This window comes from Xiphophorus couchianus, chromosome 19, assembly GCF_001444195.1.
Source record: "Xiphophorus couchianus chromosome 19, X_couchianus-1.0, whole genome shotgun sequence".
Classification (NCBI taxonomy): domain Eukaryota; kingdom Metazoa; phylum Chordata; class Actinopteri; order Cyprinodontiformes; family Poeciliidae; genus Xiphophorus; species Xiphophorus couchianus.
The window spans coordinates 1182871-1207878 of NC_040246.1; the positions used below are offsets into that span (position 1 = coordinate 1182871).

At 38.5% G+C, this 25008-nt stretch overlaps 2 protein-coding genes and 4 long non-coding RNA genes across 6 annotated transcripts; 3 read left to right on the top strand and 3 right to left on the bottom strand.

The window, feature by feature from the left end:
- Positions 1 to 288: 288 nt before the first annotated feature.
- On the top strand, positions 289 to 3562 carry LOC114134819 (uncharacterized). The gene is made up of 2 exons (XR_003593476.1): positions 289 to 1583; positions 1903 to 3562. It is a non-coding gene; the product is annotated as an uncharacterized LOC114134819 (long non-coding RNA).
- Positions 3517 to 5998, bottom strand: cfd (complement factor D (adipsin)). Its single transcript, XM_028001626.1, has 5 exons — positions 5842 to 5998; positions 5600 to 5756; positions 5290 to 5431; positions 4021 to 4305; positions 3517 to 3869 (listed from the first exon to the last, which is right to left on the bottom strand). Exons 1-5 carry the CDS (start codon positions 5903 to 5905, stop codon positions 3690 to 3692), a joined length of 828 nt encoding a protein of 275 aa, XP_027857427.1. The 5' UTR covers positions 5906 to 5998; the 3' UTR covers positions 3517 to 3689.
- A 2292-nt stretch (positions 5999 to 8290) lies between these two features.
- On the top strand, positions 8291 to 10228 carry LOC114134820 (uncharacterized). Its single transcript, XR_003593477.1, has 2 exons — positions 8291 to 8655; positions 9073 to 10228. It is a non-coding gene; the product is annotated as an uncharacterized LOC114134820 (long non-coding RNA).
- Positions 9181 to 10341, bottom strand: LOC114134809 (uncharacterized). Its single transcript, XR_003593467.1, has 2 exons — positions 10121 to 10341; positions 9181 to 9841 (listed from the first exon to the last, which is right to left on the bottom strand). It is a non-coding gene; the product is annotated as an uncharacterized LOC114134809 (long non-coding RNA).
- A 5569-nt stretch (positions 10342 to 15910) lies between these two features.
- On the bottom strand, positions 15911 to 19389 carry LOC114134816 (uncharacterized). The gene is made up of 2 exons (XR_003593474.1): positions 17734 to 19389; positions 15911 to 16304 (listed from the first exon to the last, which is right to left on the bottom strand). It is a non-coding gene; the product is annotated as an uncharacterized LOC114134816 (long non-coding RNA).
- LOC114134794 (gastrula zinc finger protein XlCGF57.1-like) lies at positions 17355 to 22441 on the top strand. Its single transcript, XM_028001615.1, has 2 exons — positions 17355 to 17528; positions 19796 to 22441. The coding sequence occupies exons 1-2, from the start codon at positions 17486 to 17488 to the stop codon at positions 21034 to 21036; spliced, it is 1284 nt and encodes a 427-aa protein (XP_027857416.1). The 5' UTR covers positions 17355 to 17485; the 3' UTR covers positions 21037 to 22441.
- The last annotated feature ends 2567 nt before the right edge of the window (positions 22442 to 25008 follow it).

Consider the following 25008-nt stretch of genomic DNA (forward strand, 5'->3'; position numbering starts at 1 on the left):
GCAACTCTAAGAAGGTGGGGTTTTAGCCTTGATTTAAAGGAACTCGGGGTTTTGGCTGTTTTGTAGTTTTCTGGCAGATGTGTTCCATATTTGTGGCACAGAGAAGCTGAATGCTTCTCTACTTTTGGTTTTGGTTCTGGGGATGCAGAGCAGAACCAAAACCAGAAGACCTGAGAGGTCTGGAAGGTTGATACAACAGCAGCAGATCTTTGACATTTTTTGGTGCTAAGCCGTTCAGCGATTCATAAACTAACAAAAGCATTTTAAAGTGTATTCTCTGAGCTACAGGGAGCCAACTGGGGTGATGTGCCCTATCTTCCTGGTTTTAGTGAGAACGCGAGCAGCAGCGTTCTGGATCAACTGCAGATTGATGTTTTTAGGCAGACCTGTGTGGGCACTGTTGCAGAAAACATTATGCCTAAGGATAAACGCATGGATGAGTTTCTCTAGATCTTGCTAGGACATAACTCCTCCAATCCTGGAAATGTTCTTCAGGTGACAGAAGACTGACTTTATAACCATCTTTATGTGTCTCTTTTTAAGTCAAAAGGTTCAAGAAGTATGAATACCTTTGCAAGGCAATGTAACAAGTAGAAAGACTTGCCGTGGGCTAAAATGGGAGTTCTTTTGTGTTCACAGGCACGAGGAAGAGCCACACTGTGGAACTCGAATGCTTGGTATGCACTTCCTTACGAGCAGGTGGAATCAGGAAGACTGCTTGCAACAGAGTAAGGGTATCCAGTATCAGCACTCATCTGCAAAAGACATGTCTCAAGGTGAGTTTATATTCTCTGATTTCTAATTTAATTTAGAAACAAAACGCGTAATTTAGCCTTCTTAAAATGTGGCTACTTGGTGTAGGCACTTCCACTAGCTGACAAGTGCTTTGTTCGACAGACGGGTTAACCAACACAAAACATGCCATGGCAGTCAATGGCGTGGTGGAGGAATGGGAGTCCTTGAAATCTTTGCTCCAGAACAGCTCGGGAGATAAATGTTTCCAGTCTACCTTTAGCTCTCCAGGATCCAAACAAGTCTGTGACTTTGGCGATGGATTCGCTTTCGATCAGCTTGAACTATAAGGATTTCAAAGAAGACATGCCAGATGAGGCCATTGGTCAGACCATTGATGGCTGCTTCAAGTCTTGCGAAGGTGGAATCGCGCTTTCTTACTGTTGATCCAAGGCGGCTATTACACGAAAAAGGAGAGAAGGATGGTTGAGATCCTGCAGTCGCACTTCGGAGCAGAGGCTTTGAGATTCCTGGTCATTCTCTCTGTGGAAGACGGGAAAGTCTTCTCTTTGAGAAATCAAAGAGACGGTGTGTGGAGGACTCGGCCATGAACACGCTAAAGCAGAAGGCGCAAGAGGCGGAGGAGAAAGAACAGGTTTTTATGGAGAAGGTGAGAAAAGAGGAGGAGAGAAGAACCAAGGAAATGGAGGACCTGAAGATAAGACATGCAGAGGAAAGAAGGAAGGAGGCAGAGGGAAAAAAACCCCAACATGAAACGGACAGTGAGAATATTTAGGAGGCAGTGATGAGCCACAGCTCCATGCTGCAACTGCAGGCAAAACCGCCTGATGGTAAGAGTCATCCCTCAGTTTCCTATATGTTTCTAAAAACAAAAAAATGTTGTAAACATGATGAAACATAGCTAAAATAAACTCAGATTATTTCATTTCCAAAATAATTGGAAAGTTGGGATATTAACTTTTGCTGCTGCTTTTAATTTTTGTAATGACATTGAACATAATTTTAGATTTCTGTGTATATTTTGTCCAGGTTGACTTAAAAAGTGTGTAAGTGTCAATAAGATAGTTTATTTCTTGAAAAAATGTATGTTTATTTCTAAAAGATAGAATATGGTTATGGTGTTTTAATTACTTCATATTTTTGGTTTAGAGTGAACAACGACGAATCAATCGGTTAAAGACCTCCGAAGTGGCAGGCGGCCACGAGGTAAGCTTTTTGTCAAAGCACGTGTCACCTGTCTGTTTGGAAATGCATCCATGTCTAAAGCTTTGTCTCTTATCTCTGTAGTTTTCACGGCATTCCATAAAGAGCCCGTCTAAAGAAAGCCGTGCCAGTGTTGTCACTTTGGAGCTACAAAGTGAGCTATTATTGTTACAGGTACATTTTCCAAGCTACAGAAGAGGAGTTACGAGGGATGCAGTCATTTGAAAGTTTGAGCTGATATCAATATTAACACTGCTGTTCTGGCAGTATTTATCGATATCATGTTCATCATATGTATTTCCTTACACTTTTGACGCTGTGAAAAAGTGATCTCACCGCCTACATTGCTGCTCTGCTTCAGTTAAACACCCCATCTCTATCACTAGCTGCAATTCCAATACAAATGTGCAAAAAACTCGTCAATGTTCTGCTAAAATTGAAAAAACAAACAAAAATGTAATTAATGGTGTTTCCATTGTTTAAGAAACACAGATAAAATCACACGTGAACGTGTTAGTTAGCATACATCATTTTTATAACAACTGAAGGTAACAGTTACTTGATCGTGCTATAAAATGGCGCTGTGTGGCTGGAGAACACATGTCAATTAATTGAGTTTATTTGTACAGCACATTTCAGCAACAAGGCAGTTCAAAGTGCTTTACATCATAAAGAAAGGAATCTCTAAGTGAGGAAAGGTCACCAAAATCAACTTTAAATAGTTTTTTTTTTTTTTTTTAATGTAAGCTACCTGTAATGACAGAAGAAAAGTGGAAACATGTAATGGTGGTGGTTTGTTTGGTTTGTCTAAGTAACAGAACTCACATTATTGGTGTGCATGTCTACACAGCCAAGAAGGGAGGGAATGACAAAGTACATCTGCTCCTCATTTATGTCTGCTTTACTTGGAAGGTTTTTTTTTTTTTTCTGCTTTCTCTCAAGTCTCTGAGATTGTGTTGTTGATATCTGGGTTGCTTAAGAAATATAATTCTTGCCTAAGAGGCATTCCTCAAAAACATCTGCAGAAAAAAAAAAGAGTTATATGGTATGACTTTTTATTGCCTTTTTGATCTTTTTTTTTCTTAATCCACTGTACAGAAAGCAATAAAAACGTATCATTCTGAATGTAAATGTTTTGGTGTTTTCCTCCATAACTGCAAACTCACGATACTCTATTTCTGTGGCTTAGGGAATCTTTCATGTTCATCGACTCATTTTATGTGTTTCTTCTCTTCACTGGGTTTAACACGCAGTACTTTGCAAAAAAAAATCAAATTCATATTCTTTGAGGTTTTTAATATTTTGCACTGTAAAGAAAAGATTTTAGATTTTTTTTTTTTTGGTGTCTATCAACTTTGACTAGGGCATGCCAGTCTGAAGTCTCTTGCTGTCCCTGACAGGTTTTCTTTTACTTTGTTCTACCCAAAGAAGTGATTCATCCTTAAAAAATAGAAGTCCGTCCTCAAAGCATCATGTTACCAGCAGAGCGATTTGAACGTTATTTAAAATTTCACCTCTGTTTTCATCTGTATGCGAAAGAAAGCTGAATGGACATGCATATGTTTGGAACAAACATGAAACGGTGACAAAACTTTATTCTTTGTTTAAAAAAAAAAAAAAAAGGTGAGATACACGGGTGAAATTAATGAGATTATACATGTTTGCAGTATGTTCACAGTGCTAGAGTCAGAAGTCATAACCTCGTGGTCCAACACTGTTGCTTTGTGTGAACTCTAACTTGCTTCCTGTGGAGCTGCAGCCGGCTGAGTGCCCATGGTGTTGTCTATCCACTCGGTGAAGTGGGAGATGATGGTGTAAACTCCGGGCTTTTTAATTTGACCGCACTTTTTCCCTCCATTGGAGGTGATGCCAACGGCGACGCCGTTGTAAAGCAGAGGACCACCAGAGTCACCCTAAAGGAATGGAAATTAAGCAGATAAGAGTCGCTCAATGTATTTTTTATTTTTTATTTTGGGAGATTATGGGGTTGTTAAAATGTTACTGAAGAAATCTTAAATGTTTATGTTTTGATTTAAGCATGGGGGGGTAAAAGCTACAACTTACATCACAGCTGTCTTCCATTCCATGAACACAGTCCTCTCGGCAGACTTTGTGGGCACATATCATGTTGTTGGTGAACTTTCTGCCGAAGTAGTCGGTGCGTCTGCATTTAACCCGGTTGATCACTTCGATCACCACCTCTTTGAGTTTGTCCGGCCTTGACCCCAGGTTGTCCAGCGACCCCCAGCCAGCCGTCTCCACCGCCGCGCCCGTGTCGGGGTTTGTGCCTCCCGCTCGCAGCAGTTCAACGGCCCTGACGGCATCAGAGGCGTTGAATGGTCGGTCCAACTGCGAAAATATCACAAAACGTTTATGTGTTTTTATTTGACATGGTGAGATTAAATTATGTTTTCAAATTGTGTTTTTTTTGTTTTAATGTTAAATTTATTTACATTTTGGACAAGTGTTGCACAAAAAATGACGTACGTCAGCGTGCTCTAGACATTGTAACGATCGCCCAAAGCAAATCTACGCAATATCGTTCCAAGATGGAACAATAGAGTTCAATCTAAGAATGAGTAGAAAGCCAGAAATAAAATAAATAAAAAACGCATTCGTAATGGTTGTTTAAAATTATTTTAAACGCTTAAATTATGTTGTAATATTACAACACAGAGATTTACTTGGTTACTAGCTGGTCCGAGTACAACTGGAATGTAAGGATTTATGGAATCACTGTACGTGTATGTCAAAGCATAAATTTAGAACGGCATATTAGGGCCATTCTAGACAGAAATAAAAGGAGGAAAATTATTGCCAAAAAGCTCATAAATTTTGAGTTTAAACTCAAAAGATTTTCTAGACGAAAACTTACATTTCTGAGTTTCAAAAGTTGAAAATTTGCCAGAAAAAAAACAAAGATTTTGAGATTAATCTCAGAAATTTTCTAGGAAAAAAATCTGATTTCCAAAGTTGAAAATTGGCCACTTCAAGAAATCTAAAATGTTCAACTTTTGAAGCTCAGAGTTTTTCAAGAAAATGTATTAGATTAATCTGCCAAAGAAAAATCCGAAATTTACTCCTACTTTTTTTTATTGCCATCTACAATGGCCCTCAATACATCATCACATGTATTGAACTCACAGAAACGCATCAAAAAATGCTGTTGGTTGATGTTATTATTGACCAAAAAAATAAATGGGAGTTCTTAGTTTTAATGCTTCTAATAATATATAAAAAATAAACGTTTCTGTATTTGACCTGATGAATGTAAAATAATGGATCAATTCCAATCTGTATCAAACAAAACTGACACAAAAATGTTAGGCTTACCTTGATTAGAGCAATGTCATTATCATAATTTTCTATGCTGAAGTCGGGATGGTTGTGTAGCTCCATGATGTCAAAGGTTTGCTTTGTATCTTCAGCTTCACTCAGCGAGTGGACGCCCAGCACCACCTTCCTTCCATTTGCACTGTACAAGGACAAAGATATTGAAAAAGAAAATAAGCAACTATTCAAACAAATTATAGTTGCTCAAAATCGCAGAGCAAATTCCTCCACAAGAAGAAAACAAAAACACATAATAAAATAACACAACGTCTTCCCTGCCTGTTTGGTGGTTAGAAGAAAGTTCCCTCACCCGTTCGGCATACAGTGTACTGCAGTCATCACCCACTGATCTGCAACCACAAATCCCCCACATTCATGCTTCAGCGTGTTGCCCTCTGGTACCTGGATGGAGGCCATGTAGGGTCGAGAGTGTGGCGCTGCCTCTCTGCCACCGATTATACCCTCACCTGATGGGATATTTCACAGCTTTTAAAATGATTCAAAACACGGCAATCACGCAGACGTACATCTGTAAAAAGTCTTTAAACTCACCATGGGAAATGAGGGCAAATAGAAAAAGAGCAACCCCAACAGCTGGTTGTTTATCCGACACCATGGTGCTGTTGTAACTAACCCCCAAAACCAGAAACGGCTCTTTTAAAGCCTTCCTCCCGAAAGAAAGGAAACATAAATTAGGAGGCTGTTGTGCAAGAGAGAAGTGGAGGGGGGGGGGGCGAATTCCTTCTTTTCTCCATTTTTTTTTTTTTTTTTGGAACAGCAGGGAAACATGAAACGCTGAAGAAATGTTCTGTTTCTTCTCAGTGAGCAAAAAACATCAAAGTTGTGTAAGATACAAACATTGCAAAAATCCCATCAGTGAGACCAGAAGAACTGTGGACACAATATCTTAAAGTTACATAATGTTTCGGAGTCAATTTATTAAGCTGGGCTTAAAACAATGAGAAGATTTTGTTCTGGATTTCTTCCAGTAAAAACAGCAGAATGAAAACAAGCAGCAAGATTAAGTTTTTGTTTTTTGGGATTCATTTGGGGTTGTGTTGAATGTTTTGCTGATTTATTTTGTGGATATTGGTTTTGAGGCCAGGGTTGCCACCCCGACAAGATTGGAGAGGCCTAGTGTCAGCCCAAGTGTTTTCTATCAACTGCAGCGGCATGAAAGCCAAGATGGGGAAATAAAAAAAAAAGCAGGTGATCAAGAATGGGCAGGATAATGAAGGAAAGGGCAGAGGCAGTCGGAGACAAGCCGATCGGTGGAGCAGCTGGACTAGGAGCACACAAGTGGGGTTGTAAAGCGCATTTGATTGTGGAGCCTGCCACCCAGCCTTGGTGGCTCGTGGATGAAAGACGTTGTCCAGGTCTGGTGACAAGGGCGGAGGACCGAGTGTTGGGGATCCCTGGAAGTCCAGGTTCTGCTTTTTATTTATTTATTTTGGATTCATTTGGGCTTGTTGTGTTGCATGTTTTGCTGATTTATTTTGTGGATGCTTGTTTTGAGGCTGGGGTTGCCACCCCAACAAGATAGGAGACGCCTATTGTCAGCTTCCACAGATGTATCAGCTGTTGGACATTTTAAAACTACTCAGCATTTGTCAGATGTGAATAATAAGATAAGATAAGATAAGATAAATCTTTATTGTCATTGTCACAAGGACAACAAAATTCAAACAGTATTTTGAGGTTTACAAATTCAAACCTCCAGAACAGTTACTATTTTTAATTCTTTAACCATAAGTATCAGCTATCTATAAACACTGATTTGCTTCATAGTTGATATTGTAGAAAATGACATTCTGATGTTAAAAAAAAGTGTCAGAGATTCACCCTTTAACTAATGTTTTCATATTTGTGAAATATATATTGTGATGGAACCATTTGCTAAAAGAGGAAAAAGAGACGACAGTGTTAAAAGTACAACACATTTTATTTTTTTTCCCCCATTCGATTCATTTGTAAAGTTTGGATTTCTCTGAACACTTATTTGAACAAAATAAAGATTCTGATATTATCAAAATGGCTGTGAATATTGTTTGAGATGTGCACTTCAGTGGAAATAAATCCGATTGAGATTGTTTTCCATGAAATTTGAAGACATCTATTTCTTAACAGCTCTGGCGGGATTCCATTATCTCAATCTGTATTGTAATTAGGCTGTAGTACCTTGATTTTCTTTTCCCATTAGCTGACCCCATTTAGATTTACTTCTTTGTTTGGGATTTTTGTCCTGTCACGATAACAAATTTTGCTGAGCGATTAATTGTCTCAAAAATTATTGCGATAAACGATAATATTGTTTGAAGACCTTTTTACACTGATTTAATGGAAATGACGTAATAATGCATGCGATTTATTGCCAAAGATAGATACACTTTATTTTCAAAAAAATATTTAACACTGGAGCTGATAAACAAAATAAACAAAACAACCAAAAACAAAAGTAAAATGGATTCTCAGTCTCCATTAACAAAAAATGTACTTGAATGAAAACTAAACATAAAGGGAAAGTGGAAATAAATACTGCATTTAACCAAGAGTGCAGATTATGAAGTCTGTATATTATGTTGACCTTCAGTAATAATTAGATTTAAATAGAGAAAAAGGGCACATCAACTACCTGATGCAATAATTCACACTTCAGGATTTTTTACCCTGATTTTCCTCTTACAACAATCTTAGAACGTTGGTCGTTTTAAGATTGTCGCTTTCGATTTCATAACCGATCATCTTGTAGTGTGTGGTGTGTTATGGTAGATCGTCGTTGCCGCTCCGATCTAAATCAGGGGTTTTCCCCCTCTGGGAGCTTAACGCAGCCTGTTGAATGTGACAGGCAGCCAATCAGAAAGTGCGGATTCTCCTCCGTGCTTTACGCCGTTACTTCGCAACCCGAAGTCCAGCAGACATTGGAGATGATACGTGGAAACAACATTAATGTTTATTCAACATGCAAAGAATACAGAAATGACAAGAGGAGGAGTTGGAGCGAAATTGCTACCGCAGTTGATAAAACTGGTAACCTGGTAAAACCCTACTTACATGCACCTGCATACTTGACAGTAACTCAACCTGACCCATAGACGAGACAGTGAATAAAACATGACTGGATAAGAAACCACCAGTTATGCAACTGCAAACAAATTCACAAAATGCTTTAAGACTAAAATAACATTTTTAACCACGAGAGAAATGCAGAAACCAACAAGTGATGACCTTTCATAGCAACGGATACATATATTACAGCCAACTGCAGGTGTGCAGTTTAAATATTTGTAGAATCTGTATGGATTCTCATGTGTGCATTTAAATTTGATTTTATATTACATCTGTGTCCACAAAGTTCACAACAGAAAGGTTTCTGTCCTGTGTGGATTGTTATATATGTGTTTAAATGTGACTTTCGGTTAAATTTTTGGCCACAAACATCACAAGAGAAAGATTTCTGATCTGTGTGGATGTTTATGTGCCTGTTTAAACTTTACTTCAGGCTAAAACTTTGTCCACAGACATATACCGAAACGGTTTCTGTCCTGTGTGGATTCTCATATGTTTAGTTAAATTTGACTTCAGGCTACATCTATGTCCACAGATATAACAATGGAAAGGTTTCTGTCCTGTGTGGATTGTCGTGTGCATTTAAATGTGATTTTCGGCTAAATCTTTGTCCGCAAAGATCACAACAGAAAAGCTTCTGTCCAGTGTGGATACTCATGTGTCGGTCTAAAAGTGATTTCTGGACAAATCTTTGTCCACAGAGATCACAACGGAAAGGTTTCTGTCCAGTGTGGATTTTCATGTATGTGTTTAAACTAGATTTTACGGTGAATAGTTGTCCACAGACATCACAACAGAAAAGTTTCTGCCCTTTGTGAAATTTCATGTGTTTGGTTAAACTAGATTTTTCAGTAAATGTGTGTCCATAGAGATCACAACAGAAAGGCTTCTCTCTTGTATGAATTCTCTTGTGTGTTTAAGTGTGATTTTCCGCTGAACCCATGTCCGCAAAGTTCACAACAGAAAGGCTTCTCTCCTGTGTGAATTCTCATGTGTGTGCTTACATGTGATTTTCGGCCAAATCTTTGTCCACAGACAACACAACAGAAAGGTTTCTCTCCTGTGTGAATTCTCATGTGTCTGTTTAAACAGGATTTTTCGACAAATCTATTACCACAGATATCACAGCAGAAAGGTTTCTCTCCGGTGTGGTTTCTCGTGTGTGTTTAAATGTGACTTCTGCTTGCATCTGTGTCCACAAGGTTCACAACAGAAAGGTTTCTGTCCTGTGTGGATCCTCACATGTGCGTTTAAATATGATTTGCAGCTGAATCTGACTCTGTAAAGGTCACAACAAAGATCTTTCTGTCCTGTGTGGATCTTCTCATGCCTTGTTAAAGCTTCTTTTCCGGTGAATGTTTTATCAATGTCTTCACAGTTAAGCTTCAATTCTGTCTGGACTTTCCTTCGTGAGCACATATTTTTCTTCTCAGTCAAACATTCCTTATTCTCCAGCGAGGTTGGCCCCATTTCGGAATCTGTGTTTCTGGAGAGACAATACAGTAGAAGTACTTTATTCATCCCAGCAGGGAAATTACTGAACAATGAACAAATTCTTCGGCAACATCAGAGGAGCTAAAAGGCTTGTTAAAGTTTTTATTTGACTTAGGAGCTCTACTCTCCTTCCATTCAGGTTCTAAGGAGTTGGAACCATCTCCATCTGTCATGATTGGTTATCTGCTATTGTTCTCTTCTGGAGGCTATCTGTCTTTAATTTGGTCTTGATAAAGCTGTGAGTGCAAAGGGGAATGTTTATCATCCTCACTCTTTATGGCAGTAGCAGTGACTGAAAACTTGAAGGCATGACTCTCCTCGTTCTCTCAGAGCTGCTCTCCACCCAGACTAATGCAGACTCCCTCCTGTTCCTCCTTTATGTACAGTCATGGTCAAAGTATTGAGAATGACACAAATATTATATTTTCACATGATCTGCTGCCCTCTGGTTTTCATGTGTGTATGTCAGATGTTGTCATCACATACAGAAATACAATTGCAATCATATTATGAGTAACAAAAGCTTTTAATGACAGTTAGAATGAGTTAATGCAGCAAGTCAATATTTGCAGTGTTGACCCCTCTTCTTCAGGACTTCTGCAATTCTCCCTGGCATGCTCTCAATCAATTTCTGGACCAAATCCTGACTGATAGCAGTCCATTCTTGCACAATCAATGCTTGCATTTTGTCAGAATTCCTAGGTTTTCGTTTGTCCACCCGTCTCTTGATGGTTGACCACAAGTTTTCAATGGGATTAAGATCAGGGGAGTTTCCAGGCCATGGACCCAAAATCTCTATGTTTTGTTCCCTGAGCCAGTTAGATATCACCTTTGCTTTATGGCAAGGTGCTCCATCATGCTGGAAAAGGCATTGTTCATCACCAAACTGCTCTTGGACGGTTGGGAGAAGTTGCTCTCGGAGGACATTCTGGTACCATTCTTTATTCATGGCTGTGTTTTTAGGTAAGACTGTGAGAGAGCCGACTCCCTTGGCTGAGAAGCAACCCCACACATGAATGGTTTCAGGATGCTTTACAGTTGGCATGAGACAAGACTGGTGGTAGCGCTCAAATCGTCTTCTCTGAACAAGCTGTTTTCCAGATGTCCCAAACAATCGGAAAGGGGATTCATCAGAGAAAATGACTTTACCCCAGTCCTCAGCAGTCCACTCCCTGTACCTTTTGCAGAATATCAGTCTGTCCCTGATGTTTTTCCTGGAGAGAAGTGGCTTCTTTGCTGCCCTCCTTGAGACCAGGCCTTGCTCCAAGAGTCTCCGCCTCACAGTGCGTGCAGATGCACTCACACCTGCCTGCTGCCATTCCTGAGCAAGCTCTGCACTGCCGGTAGCCCGCAGCTGAAACACTTTTAAGAGACGGTCCTGGCGCTTGCTGGTCTTTCTTGGGTGCCCTGAAGCCTTTATGGCAACAATGGAACCTCTCTCCTTGAAGTTCTTGATGATGCGATAGATTGTTGACTGAGGTGCAATCTTTCTAGCTGCGATTTCCTTTCCTGTTAGGCCATTTTTGTGCAGTGCAATGATGACTGCACGTGTTTCTTTCGAGGTAACCATGGTTCACAGAAGAGAAACAATGATGCCAAGCACCAGCCTCTTTTTAAAGTGTCCAGTGGTGTCATTCTTACTTAATCATGACAGATTGATCTCCAGCCCTGTCCTCATCACCACCCACACCTGTGTTAATGAAGCAATCACTGAAACGATGTTAGCTGGTCCTTTTAAGGCAGGGCTGCAATGAAGTTGAAATGTGTTTTGGCCACAGAAGGTTTCAGAGCACCCTGTAGAAAAAGGTCATTGGTCAAATTCTTTGTGTGACTATGTGAGAAGGCCCAACCTCCTTCCTTGTATTTTCTAATAAAGCCAAATGCAGAGAAAGATCTGGCAGAGTTGATCCCAGACAGTGTTTTACAGCGATTTGTCGCGTCTCGGATCTTCCCTCGTTTCTGCAGAAAAGACAATCACGACTGGTCTGAATCCTTGCTAGATAGGAATTAAAATAAACCTATCAGGGATAAAGTTCATTTTCTAGGCAAATATTGACTTTGCAATTAATTGCTGTTACGCTGATCACTCTATAACATTCTAGAGTATATGCAAATTGCTGTTATAAAAACTGAAGCAGTAGACTTTGTAAATATTAACATTTGAATCATTCTCAAAACATTTTTCCATGACTGAAGAGGAGCTTTGGGTCAGGCAGATCAGCACAAGGTGTGGAGTCTTCAGGAGTTTCTTCTTTAACCACCACCATCTGCTTATCACCTGCACAAAACATTAAAACACATTATGCGCATTAGAAAGTATTTACACTGCAGCCTGGACTGAGTGACTTTAGTGACTCACCAAGCTTTTTCTCAGTTTAACCATTTCTTATAGGGACACCTACAAGCAATGGCTACTGATGTGATGTGTTGATCAGTCCTACAGGAGATATTGGTTTGAGCAAGCTGTGTTCTAACAACCTTGCTTGTACAAGCTGTTCAGCCAAGGATTTCCGCCTTCCTATTCACGTTAGCAATTTTGCAATCATTTTCAATCTTGAGGATGTCTTGGAGAATTAGATGGACAGCTTAAAAAGGTACACGAGTTGAGAAAAGCCAGGTGTGTGGTGTCTAGGACAGCCACTGGACCAGGTCTGATGTGGTCTAACAGGGTCCAGAAAGTGGTGGAGCCAGAATGGACCAGAGATCATTTTTGGGGTGGTGGGCATGCCTCATTAAGGTGTCTTAGAGTGATGCAAGACACCAAAAGCATGCACTTCATATTATAACGGCCAAAGGGAACAATCAAAGTTCCTTGTGTTATAGAGTTAGTATGCCTGAAGGTCCACTTGGGCCACTAGTCACAGCTTCAGTCATGGCAAGATGGGTGGATGAGTTCTTGATTCGGAGGGTTCTGTTTAAAAGAGAAGAAAAATAATCAATGATTGGAATACAACAGATATCAACAATGAATTTTATAGACATTAGTATTTTCCTCATTCTACAGCTAATGGATAATTTGGTCCCTTGACATGCAACATGATAGACTCCTGAACATTCAATCAAGTCTACCCTGATCAGGGTTCCAGAATAACTTTTGTACTTTTTTATTTCTTAGGTAGACACAAGTTTTTACTGGATCGCTTTAATCACTGCAGTTTTTCCATGTATTGTCATAAAGTGTTGTGGGAGTGGTGGTGGAGGCGGACGCTGAGACCCAGGTAAGAGAGAAAGATGGTTGTTTTAATGATAAATAATGCTCCAAACGGTCCACAAGACTGAGCTTAAGCCAGGGCTCACACCGGTAGTAACAGAATACACGCGTGGCAAAACGAACAGGCAGACAGAATGACGCGACGAGGACCCGACGAGGAACAAAGGACACAAGTGGGATTAAATACACACAGAGGGTAATTACGGGGAGGAGAAACACCTGGGAACAATCAAGGGGAGACAGGACAACATGGAGACTCAGAGACAGAAACTCGAAATAAATACACAGAAAAACCCGGAACATGACATGTATTGATTTTTTTTCTCATTGCTTGTAAATAATTGAAGAATTATGAGTTACTGCAACATTTGATAGAGAATTTTTGACTTTGAATTTGAAAGGCAATATTAACTTGTAAACAATCTAGTAAAGTTCTCCATGTGAAACACAAATCTACAACACTGGTAATTTATTGAAAAGGTGTTTAAAGTGCTTCAGTGAGCTGAAATCTAAACTTTAAAACATCAAGAAACAATAAATGATAAAATGCTAAAACAAAATCTAAATAACAAGTGCAAATACTTATGCGTTATGTCAAATAAATGTCTTATGAACACCTCAAATGGGACATTTCATTGCACTCAAGCTATTTTTCTAATAAAATGAAAAGTTTTATTATGAAAAATTATGTTAGACTTAAACTTAGAGAAGGAATGTTCTTCATTTGTGATATTGTAGGCAAAGTTAAACTTTATTATCATTTCAGCCTCACTTAATGACCTTTTCCTGCTGCTGAAATCTGATTTCTTCAATTAGAGAAATGTTCCCTGATTTCAAACCTTTGGCTGAAGTGATGCTTCCAGACTCCACTGTGGCTTCAGAGCACAGATTCTGTCCCCAGATCAACATCAAAACGTTCACACTAGGGCTGCATGCCATTAGAATATCTTGCAATGACGATATCACGTGTGATATATTTCTATTTTCGTTTTCCTTCTGCACTTAGTCTATGTGACATATTGGATTTTTGGCAACGTCATTCATGTCCAATGTGAGCTTTTTCCAACGCGAGTCTGTCGAATAGGACTGTGTAAGTGGGCTACTAACAATTAAGTTTTATTAAACTATGTGTTGGCCCTGAAAGTAAGATCAAGCTTGATGTTAAGGACTTTAAATGCATTCAATAGAATTTATTTGTATGTCATAAACATAAAATGTTGTCAATCTCACACAAAGAAAACATAATACCATTTGCACAAAGCTTGAAATGCAACAATAAAATATAGGTGTGCAAATGTACATGTACACATTTTTCTCTTTACAACACCTGAACGTGAACAAAAAAAACATCTAAACTGCATTCAGAATTGCTGCTATACTTCAGCGCATTCGATTCAGCACTGCTTATCTGACCATATTTACTCTGGCACCATATTAACAAATACTATTTTTCTTAAATTTACACAAATTATGTGACTATTTTTATAAGATGTGTTAATGCTAGACTCTGAATTAATTCTCCCGGAGAGTAGAGAAAGCCTTAAACACGAATTTAATCCTTAGTAATGCTGTTCCTATATGTAACGCTGTTTACTGGTTTCCAATCCAATTTCTGGTATCCGGCGTCGCTTACTTCCAGTCTACTGCTCGGACGTGCTTGACCAAGAAGATAATACGCAAAGTACTGATTACTTGGCTCTTTCGATGGTGTCCACGCTACACAAAAGAGCCCAGAGCTGTATAACTTTATATGCGGCCAAGACAAACTACACTGTGGCTTGTGAGATATAAAATGACTCCAGCTCCTTTCCCTGGGCTGCCAATAAGAGAACTGGGCGTAAATATGCGCAAAAAAGTTAAGCAAAGTTAGCTACTGCTAACTGTTGTCTACGAGTTGGTTTGCTATGGGTCCTAAACCATTAAACCTGCACAACTTGCATAAAAAGTGTGGCAATCGCCCCTTTATTATACCTTACCTGCATTTTTCTGTTGACTAGGGAAACCTCAGACAGCCAGCATGCGTGCTCAACTAATACGCCCGGATATCAACCGTTACCGTGCAGGAATTGTTCCGGGGTCTATGGTGGAACGAAAGCACAAAACAGCTGCCGCTGTAAAACAGCTGCGCTGCGCCTTTTCCGGCTGACGTTTTTCCACATCGTCATGGTGGGATATGTGTGTAAAATTTCGAGGAAAGAGATGAATTAAATACAATTTAGAATAAGACTGTAGCATAAGATATGTAATTGCTGTGAATACTTTCCAGATGCACTGCATAGAAAATAAATGAATTGTGTCAGCAGAGAGTTGCTTCAGGAGACAGAATTACGATTGGTCCAGCATTCTGTTTGGAGTGTAAGATTAGAACGGTACAACTAAATAAGGAGTGTAGTGGCTATAATTGTTGGTCCTGAGAGAGCGAAAATGATGTTTAGAGAATTATGAAGCTGAAATATTAGATAAATATTAAAGATTAATCTATCTCAATCTGAAATAGTATATTAATGCAGCTTATGTAATGAAATAAAATAATTTACTCTATTAGAATTATTTTCCCTCTTTGCTGTCAATAGTGGAGTTGACATACTGTAATAAATATTTTTTTTCTGGGAAAAAGTAAGAAAAATATGTAGTTTAATGTTTGACAATGACTGGTGACACAGCACATTAAGTCATTTATCAATAATATATATATTAAAAAAATAAATACAAGAAAATATTTTTTTTCTTGTCTTGAAACATTACATGCACATTAAATTATGGAATCATGTAAATATGTTCTTTAATAAAACACTAAAAGTGTGTGTCTGTTCATCAGTGTCAATATAAAAATGATCAGAATCATTTCTATCAAATAAAAACATTGTGCTCTTTATTCAGAAATCCACCAAAACAATTAAATAATCACATCAAAAGTTAGGAACTCTGTCTTTAGTCAATTATTTGATTACCAAATATATTAGTGTGTGTGAGAAAAGGTGTCAATTACAGGTATTAACTTAAAATACTTTGTAGAACGGCACTTTCTGAAGTTCGGTCCATATACTTGTGTTAGCTTACCGGGACATAGGCCACATTCAATATGGCGGACGCTATGACGTATCGCAGCAACCGGCGACCCCGCTCTATGAAGCGTCTATTCATGTCTATGATTTGCATCACCTGGCTCCGGGGCGCCCTCTGGTGGAAATTGCAGGGAAGAGAGTAGGAGAAAATCGAGCACACAGAACAACGCTCCCAGAACCTGGCAATATGTAGATAAATAAAACTAATATAATAATTAAAAAACAAAACAAAGGAATTAAAAATGAATGAGTGATGAGTTGACATGCTTATTGCTGGAAAACTCTGTTTTCCAGCAATAAGTAACTGAATCACAGTAACTGAAATCTGTCTACATCAGCAGCTTGTAACAGAGTTTTCCAGTGACTTCTCTCACTTGATGGTGACAGAGTCACCCTAGTGGTGACACACAGCAAATGCCATCCAGAACTGATGTAGAATTGCAAAACAGGACATTTTTTTACTGACCTCTGATCCTCTAAATGAAAAATATGTGGCTAAATCTATTGTAATTTTACTACTATGATCATTGTATTATTTCATAAAAGTCACAAATAGTTTTATGTGTTCTAATCATGGTTCAAATTAAGCCTCAAAGCTGTATTAAAATCAAATAACTGAGTATCTCTGTTAATTGGAAACCAAATTCTGAGCTCTCAATTAAATCATTGCATATTATCCTTATTTAGCAGAATACAACCACAAAGTTAATATAGGGGGAGGAAAATAATAGAATGTAGCTAAAATGTCCTCTTCTGAATGGTTTCCATGTTAAAACTCCACATCAGATGTTGGATGGGTGTCCTCTAGAGCAGTTCCCTTGTCATTCTGGAGGAAGAGAAGTCTCTAATAAGAACAGGAATAAGAACAGCAACTCAGGGATATAATTCCACATCAGATCAGTTGTAAAATTGTAAAGCGGAGGACAATTTAATTTCCCTTTAAGATCAATAAAGTATTTTGGAATGGAATTTGTATTGTCTAAGCGTGACCTGGGATTAGAAAGATTCTGAATAATCAAATGTTAAGCATCACCAACATGGACTTGGAGATATTGCATATCTTTCTAGATACATTAGCTTTTAAAAACAATTTATTGATTCACATTCATATGCATAAATTTCATTTCCAGCCACTAACACACGAACAGGAAGTATTTTACTTTGAAAGCCCCTCTTAAACGTCCTTTCTTACCGCGACTCTGGAATCAACCGTGAACCGGAAGCGTGCTTTTATTTTGAAAGGCATTTGTAAACGAAGGCACGGTTAACGCTTTTGTTTTGCCGTCTCGCGGGTCCAAACCAACCGAAGGCTGGCTTGAACCCAGTGAATTACACCAACGTAGCGACCTTGAAAGACACCATGGAGGCTCGTTTCAACCCCAAGGTTCTGCTACACAGATTAGGTTTGTATATTTTTTCTATTTATATATGTGTCAGCTGTTGCCTAGAAACGATTTTAAGGTGGATTAGCTTCTGGGATATTGTGCACCCATCGGTGGCTACTTCCTTCTCGCGAAGCCACGGATCTGATTTCTGTTAGCCCGGTACCAGTAACTGAGCAGCCGGTAACTAGCTTTGGACAGGCTGGTCACCCACTTGATTACCTACTTCCTCTGTTGTCCATTAGCACCGATCGGCTGGTGTTGGCCTCGGATAGACTGACCACGCATAGGCCGCTGGTCTCCCGCGACTCGTACTAAATTCTTTAAAGAAAAATGTTACCAAGTTTGCATACAGTGTCTTCAGCGACATGTATAAAATGCATTAATGTGTTCTTTTGACGAAGGTTACTGTAGTCCTGCTTGAAACCAAGCAGTATCAATAAAGTGCTTTATTGAGGGATTATCAGTTGACGTCACTCTACGTCAGCGTCCACTGTACTGCGCATGTCGCCTGCAGGAAAAAGCGAAAAATATATTATTGGTTGATAGTGGTATTTTATTTGCCTTTACAATTAGGCTAATCAAATTAGAGACCCCTAACCACACAAACACAGGACAACTTGTCTTTTTTTTTTGCTTTTTGCTGGACCAGTTCTAGTGTGATCCAGATGAAAAACAAAACAAAAAAACAAAAAAGAAGCATTAATATTGCCTTTGATTGAAGTTTCACAAATGGAAAAAGTTAATATATAGTAAACACTATGTTCTCACTGGCAGTACATTGGCCTGTTCTAACATGTACACTTTACTTATGGCAAGGATACTTTTTCTGTCAAGTTCAGTATTTAAAAAGTGTTTCTTCTGAAGCTCATGTCAAGCTCAGTTGTCCCAGGAATTTGGAAAACAAAAAAAGACTAAAATCAGTCTGAATGTTTGTCTTCAACGAAGATGAGGCTGGTTGAATCTTTCTCTCTTTCACTTTTGTAGTTTCCTGCTTGTTTTGGTGCCTTCCATACATTTACTTTCTAGTACTGTCTGCCAGAATGTCAGACAGTACAGGTAAAAAAAAAACAGTAGCTAGTTAAAAAAAATGGAGGCTGACATACAGCTGATTTATTTTATTTTTAAAATTGGATTTTGGAATATAGTAAAATTGTTTTTGATCGTGGTCTTGAGAATCAGATTTCTTATGTAATTTTTTTTTTGTCACACCATTATCAAGCAAACTCCGCTCTTTTTGACCTCAGATATAGATTTTAAATCCACATCTCCAGTTATTACCTTTGGCACTCTGTTATAACCTTTTCCCTTTCCTTCATTAAAATGTCTGCAGGAGGCGTAAACTGTGCAAATAGTATCTTTTTTTTCCCCCCAAATGGTAGATCCTTAGCTACTTCACTGCCTGCTCTCCATCTGCATTCCTCTCTTGTGTAAAATGAATTTGACATCATGTTAAAGTTACATATTTTTAAATATTCCACATTGCTGAACAGGGCGCACACACACACACACACACACACACAAAAGGAACAAGCTCTATCAGTTTTTTTGTGTCAACAAAAACCAGTACACAACACATTCACATTCCACTTTCTTGTAAAGATTACACCAAAAAAATATGCAAACATTTCCCACACAAAGAACAGAATATTCAGTTTGTTACAATATTATGTTTTGAAGCTTGATGGTTATCTTGCGGTTATTAGTAAATGACCATCTGAACACATCTGTGTTTGATTAGCTAATTTAAACACCTGATGAAATGTTTACATGTCAGAACGTAGGCGTGTTGGTAATTTTTTTTAACTGAACCGAAACACGCTAAATTCTGCAGCACATGTACATGTAAAGGTTGTCAAAGTCAAGCTAGCACAACTAACCTACCTTCATCTACCTCTCTATTTTTTTTTCAATTAAAACTTGTTTCTGACCTGTGAAATGTGATACTCGTGGACATTTTGTGGTTGCCACAGAGTTGACAATTAGTTGCAAATCACCGTGTAAAACAGGAAGTGACCATAGCTTTTGTCTATGAAGGTCGGACTTCGCCCAAACTAGTCCCTGTGGTGGCTACACGGTCAGAGAGGCATTCAACTGCGAGAGCCGCTCAGTGCTGCTTGCAGCTTGAATTTTCTTTTATTATCTTTTGTTTGAGGATTATTTAATAGTTGCCAATGTCAAAAAAATTTTTAAACCGAGAAATGTTTAGTGAGTCACTTTACGTGAAAGTCTGTGATGCAGTCTAAATACTTTCTAAAATGTGTAATGTGCTTCAATGTTTTTTGCAGATGTTCAACAGTTAATGGTAGTTAAAGAAGAAACTTCTGATGACCACAAACCTTGTGTTGACCTGTATGACCCAAAGCCCCACCACGTAAAAGAGGAACAGGAGGGAATCTGCATTAGTCTGTGGGGAGGGCAGTTCAGTGGGAAGGAGAAGATTGATACCTTCAAGTTTCCAATCACTGCTATTGCCATAAAGACAGAAGATGATGAACATCCCCCTCTGCTCTCACAGTTTTATCAAGACCAAATTAAATACAGAGCGTTTCCAGAAGAGAACGATGAATGGGAATCCATCAAGATAGAAGATCATGGGGATGGTTTCAACTCCTTAGAGCCCGAAGACACTGAGAGGGATGAAGAGGACGATGATGATGTAAAGTACCCCGTCTCTGACCTGACACACTTGTCAGACTCTGGACTGAAAACTAAAAACATGGGCAGTGAATGGAAGGAGAGTAGAGCTCCTGAGTCAGAGGAAGACCTTGTTGACCGAGTTTTAAGCGTCTCTGAAATTACCGAACAACTGTTCCGTTGTTATTCTTTCCAGAGACATATGGCAGATTCAGAAACGGGACATTTAAGCTCCTTGGATGACAGTGGATTGAAAGAGAAGGAAATCGTGGACTTAGAAGTCCAGACAGGAGAAAAGTTTCACTGTGAAGACTGTGGAAAAATGTTCAGCCATGAACGAACTTTAAACGCACACATGAGAATCCACAGGGAACCTAAACCTTACTGTTGCGTACTCTGTGGAAATGGATTTAGCACAAAATCAAGTCTAAACAGACACATCAGAGTCCACACAGGACAGAAACCTTACTGCTGTGATCTCTGTGGCCGTAAATTCTCTCAAAAGGGACATTTGGCACAACACGTGGTGCTCCACACCGGACAGAAACCCTTCTGTTGTGATGTCTGTGGACAAAGATTTAGCCTGAAAACATGTCTAACCAGACACATGAGAGTCCACACAGGAGAGAAATCTTACTGTTGCAGCATCTGTGGATATAGATCTTCTCAAAAAGGACATTTAGCACAACACATGGTCGTCCACACTGGAGAGAGACCTTTCCATTGTAATCTCTGTGGACAAAGATTCACAGGGAAATCAAGTTTAAAGAAACACACGAGAATCCACACAGGTCAAAAACCTTTCTGTTGTTATCTCTGTGGACACAGGTTTACACAAAAATCCAACTTAAATGCACACATGAAAATCCACGCTAACAGGGAAGTTGCTTAGTTATGAATAAACAAACTGCAAAGCTGCAGTCGACTGTAAAATATTTGATTAGTTGTTGGTTTTAGCGTTTCTCTTGTGATAAATTTTTGTATATTTCAGAAATTAAAGAAATATGACTTTGCTTCACAGCTCTATCCTGACGCCTTGATATTGACCTGTGTCTCTAAGAAACTCCCCCATCAGCATGTCGTCACAATGCTCCCCCATGATTCCTTTTACAACTGAGAAGTTGTTTGTAAAAACTCAAAACGTTTTGAATTTTGAGAGAAATATCAGAATTTTTAGAAAAGAGTCAGATTTTTTTTTTTCAGTAGCTCTAATCCTTTTCCATAGGTTACTGCCCCTATTTTAGATATGATTAATTTTCCTTTATTCCAGACAAGTCCCACGGACTCTTGAGGTGGCTGCAGTTAAACAGCTGCCTCATGAAACCTCTTGATCAAGATGAGTTCGTAAATTAGACCTTCAGTGGTGTGGAAAAGTTTTCTCCCCTTCCTGGTTTCCTGTTGTTGGCCTGCTGGTCACACTTGAGTGTTTCAGAACATCAGATCAAACTTGTTTAGGTTACAACAGTTTGTTTTGTAGCTGGGCCAGTCCTAAAGTGGCCCAGGTGCAAAAAGAAAGAAACAAAGAAAGAAAGAAAGAAAGAAAGAAAAAAACATGGAAATCAACCATTGTTGAAGTTTCACAAATCACACGGTTGGTTTCAAATATTCTCCAATTGATATAATATTATAGTGTTTTAGTTTTTAAACTAGAACAAGTTAAAGATACTTTGGGTTGTGAAAAATGTATTTCTGCATTTATAATTATGTCAGGATTGGTCCTCCAAAGTACTATAGCGTAGCTTATTATTTGGTAGGGTTCTTTTTATGACAGAAAATGCATTAAAAAAATTGTAGCATGTAGCATTAAATGACAGCAGGTGTCAGTAATAGGTTGACTTCCTACATGCAAGAATTCACCACCAATTGAAATCTGAATGTTAGAAAGTCAATTTTTAAACATCCGTGTATCACTCATTTTGGTTAGGATCATCAGTGATCAGTTTTAATATTTTAAAAATGCAAACAGTCCCTTAAAGTAAACTCAGCTTAGTACCTCTCAAATGCTGAGGCCACGGCATCAGTTAAAACTAATCTATATATTTTTATGTTGTATTTTAGTTTTGCATGTTGTAAAAATACCTGTTGGAAAAACACTACTGCTTGACCTTTGCCCATTTTGGACAGTGGAAATGAGTTGAGCCAACCTATATGCTAAACATCCTTTTAATTCCACATTTCTGTATTTTTTATCAATCTGACTTAATGTTCTAATCTAAATATGTTGTATTTTGATTCGCTTTAAATGGAAAATCATCATAATTAACTGAAATAAAAGCTTAACATCACTGTGTAATTAATCTGTCTCAGTGAATTATTATTGAAGAAACATGAACTTTTTAAAATTTACTGAATACATCTATTCAGTAAATATTGAATATAAAAAATATCTACTGAATATATTTTGTCTCCAAAGAGATAAAGGGATGATGGATGAAACTGAAATGTGCATTTTCCTCAACTCGTCAAGAGAAAGATATTGAAACAAAACATTTTTCCCTCATGCCTTCACTGTCCCAAAAACCAAAACAGAAAGAAGTGTGGCGGGTTTTTGATAACTTTAGACCCTTGCAGAACAATTCATACCCCTGGAACTTGTTCACTTTTTTCAAATGTTACAAGCACAAATTTAACTTTGTGTTTTGTTTGTGGTTCGGGTGAGAAAGTAGCTCAAAATTAGGAAGAGGAAAGGAAATTACCCATAATTTTCAAATTTTTTATGAATAAAATTCTGAAAATGTTACATGTATTTGTATTCAGATGTTGTAATTTAGTAGTTTGTGGAATAATTGGAGCTGAAAATATTTTGTATGGATAGAGGCTGAAAGGTTTGACCTTTTTTGGGGGGGCACAAGACGATCTCAGTCATATTGGATGGAGAGTACCGGTTAGCATCAATTTTAAAGTGTTAGCTCTGGACCATTCCTGCACTTTGATTTATGCTATTCCACTGTAGTTCTGGCTGTATTTTTAGGGTTGTTGTCTTGCAGTAAAGCGAATCTCTGTCCCAATCTGAAGTCGTGTGAAACCTCAGATTGTTTTTTTCCGCCTCTTTTGACCTGTGTGTAGCTACATCCTACTTTCCTGTTTTGGATAGTTTGTATTTATTGACAGAATTTGGACGCTAAAGTTCATTTCAACCGTGTTTTGTGTAATCTTTTGCATAACATTTCTCTAGGGACAATCGGTGAAAAATGGCCATTTGGCTTATTCTTGCACATTTACAGCAAGGTTCATTAATGTGCGTTGTCCCTGCCAAATAAATGAATCAATTCTCAAACAGCATCATAACAGCATGATGCTGCCACCACCATTTTCAACCAGGTGCATGATGCGTTCAGGAAAATGTATGACAACAGCGTGGTGACTCAGTCTGAACATGCGGGGCAAAAGATAACGTAACAAGGCATGTTTTTTTTTACACTTTAACCACAGTAATATGAAATTTTACAGTGAAAAACGTAAATTTGGGCATTACCTTCAGTTGAAAGCAGAGCGACAAACTCAGGAAACTAACAACAAATAAGCGCTAACGAGGCTAGCAAGGTAGTTCCCACAGCGCTCTTTAAAGAAGACTGAAACTCTAGTCTGTTTACTCACTCCAGCTGCGTCCAGCTAAAAAGTCAGCTGATAAACAGCAAAACTATCTGTAAAACCATTTTGTTGTAAGTTTAGATTCAGTACTTCTTCCATCTTAAACTTCAAAGACTCTCGCACTTAACAGCTCAGTAGGCTGCTTCTTGTTTTTTATGGCGGTTGGGAAGCAACATTTAGATGTGCATTACTGCCATCTACTGGACTGGAGTGTGGATCTGCAACCTTTCTTTTCTTACAATACAACAATGCTGCAAACACGGAGAACAAAGGCGGCACCCACAGCGACAGTCTGGATTCTGATTGGCTGGAATGTAAATATTTTTGATTGGTTATGCAGGCTATCCAGCTTCCCTAACCTCAGCTTTATTAAAGAGACGTCCTCGTTTTATGTTGGTTACATTTGATTTGAGAGAATAAAAGATTTTCTTAAACATGTTTAAGACTTATGTTTATTTTCACATTTCAAACTTATGCGATCAATCTGATTTTTAAAAAATGTAAGCGATTGACAGCACAAATATTTGCTGATGTTTAGCATAAAATGATGTCAAAAATAATGTTCTAATGTCCAGTCTAAATATGAGCCATGAGCAACCTGTTACTGCAGCAGCACAGAGGCTCTCTTCTGTTGCTATTTCTAGATTTGATAGCCTGCAGCATTATGAAAGCTACAGAATAAATTCCTTTCATATCCAGCGCAAACCCCACACCCAGGCTGACAGCGAGCTGGCCACTCTTAAAACGTGGGAATACAGAGGCTCTGTGTGTCAACAATGATGAAGGTTTTTGCTGTTTGACATGCATGTAAATTACGTGGTATAAATAAAAAAAATACGCCCCGGCTCACGGCAGGTGAGACATCAAGCCAAAAAAATCTGGGCTACAGGAATCTCATAACCAAAAATGTCTGGGAGTCAGGTCAGTAAGAAATAAGAGGTTTGACAACAGGAGCATGATTTGCTCAATTTTAGTCTTGCACTGCCCTCTGCTGACACAAAAACAGAACTACAAGAGCCTGAAAGAAAAAAAATCCTTTCCTCCTTTGTTGACCGTTATCTGTGTACTACTTACCTTCAGTACTCAGCGTTTTTCAGTAGGTTTCCAGGAAGTTTCTGCTGTTTTTGAAACTTCTGCGTGTTGCAAAAGAATTCCAACCATTTGAAATTTTTCACTCTTTACAACCACAAGGTTCTTTTATATATATATATATATATATATATATATATATATATATATATATATATATATATATATATTGGGGGTTTATTTA

Excerpts from the sequence above, each read along its gene's own strand:
- cfd (XM_028001626.1), bottom strand. The coding sequence starts at position 5,905 with ATGGTGTCGGATAAACAACCAGCTGTTGGGGTTGCTCTTTTTCTATTT. Across the intron at positions 4,306-5,289 it reads ATGACATTGCTCTAATCAAG|TTGGACCGACCATTCAACGC; the intron begins GTAAGCCTAACA and ends ATATTTTCGCAG. Across the intron at positions 3,870-4,020 it reads GAATGGAAGACAGCTGTGAT|GGTGACTCTGGTGGTCCTCT; the intron begins GTAAGTTGTAGC and ends CCATTCCTTTAG.
- LOC114134794 (XM_028001615.1), top strand. The coding sequence starts at position 17,486 with ATGGAGGCTCGTTTCAACCCCAAGGTTCTGCTACACAGATTAG. Across the intron at positions 17,529-19,795 it reads GGTTCTGCTACACAGATTAG|ATGTTCAACAGTTAATGGTA; the intron begins GTTTGTATATTT and ends TGTTTTTTGCAG.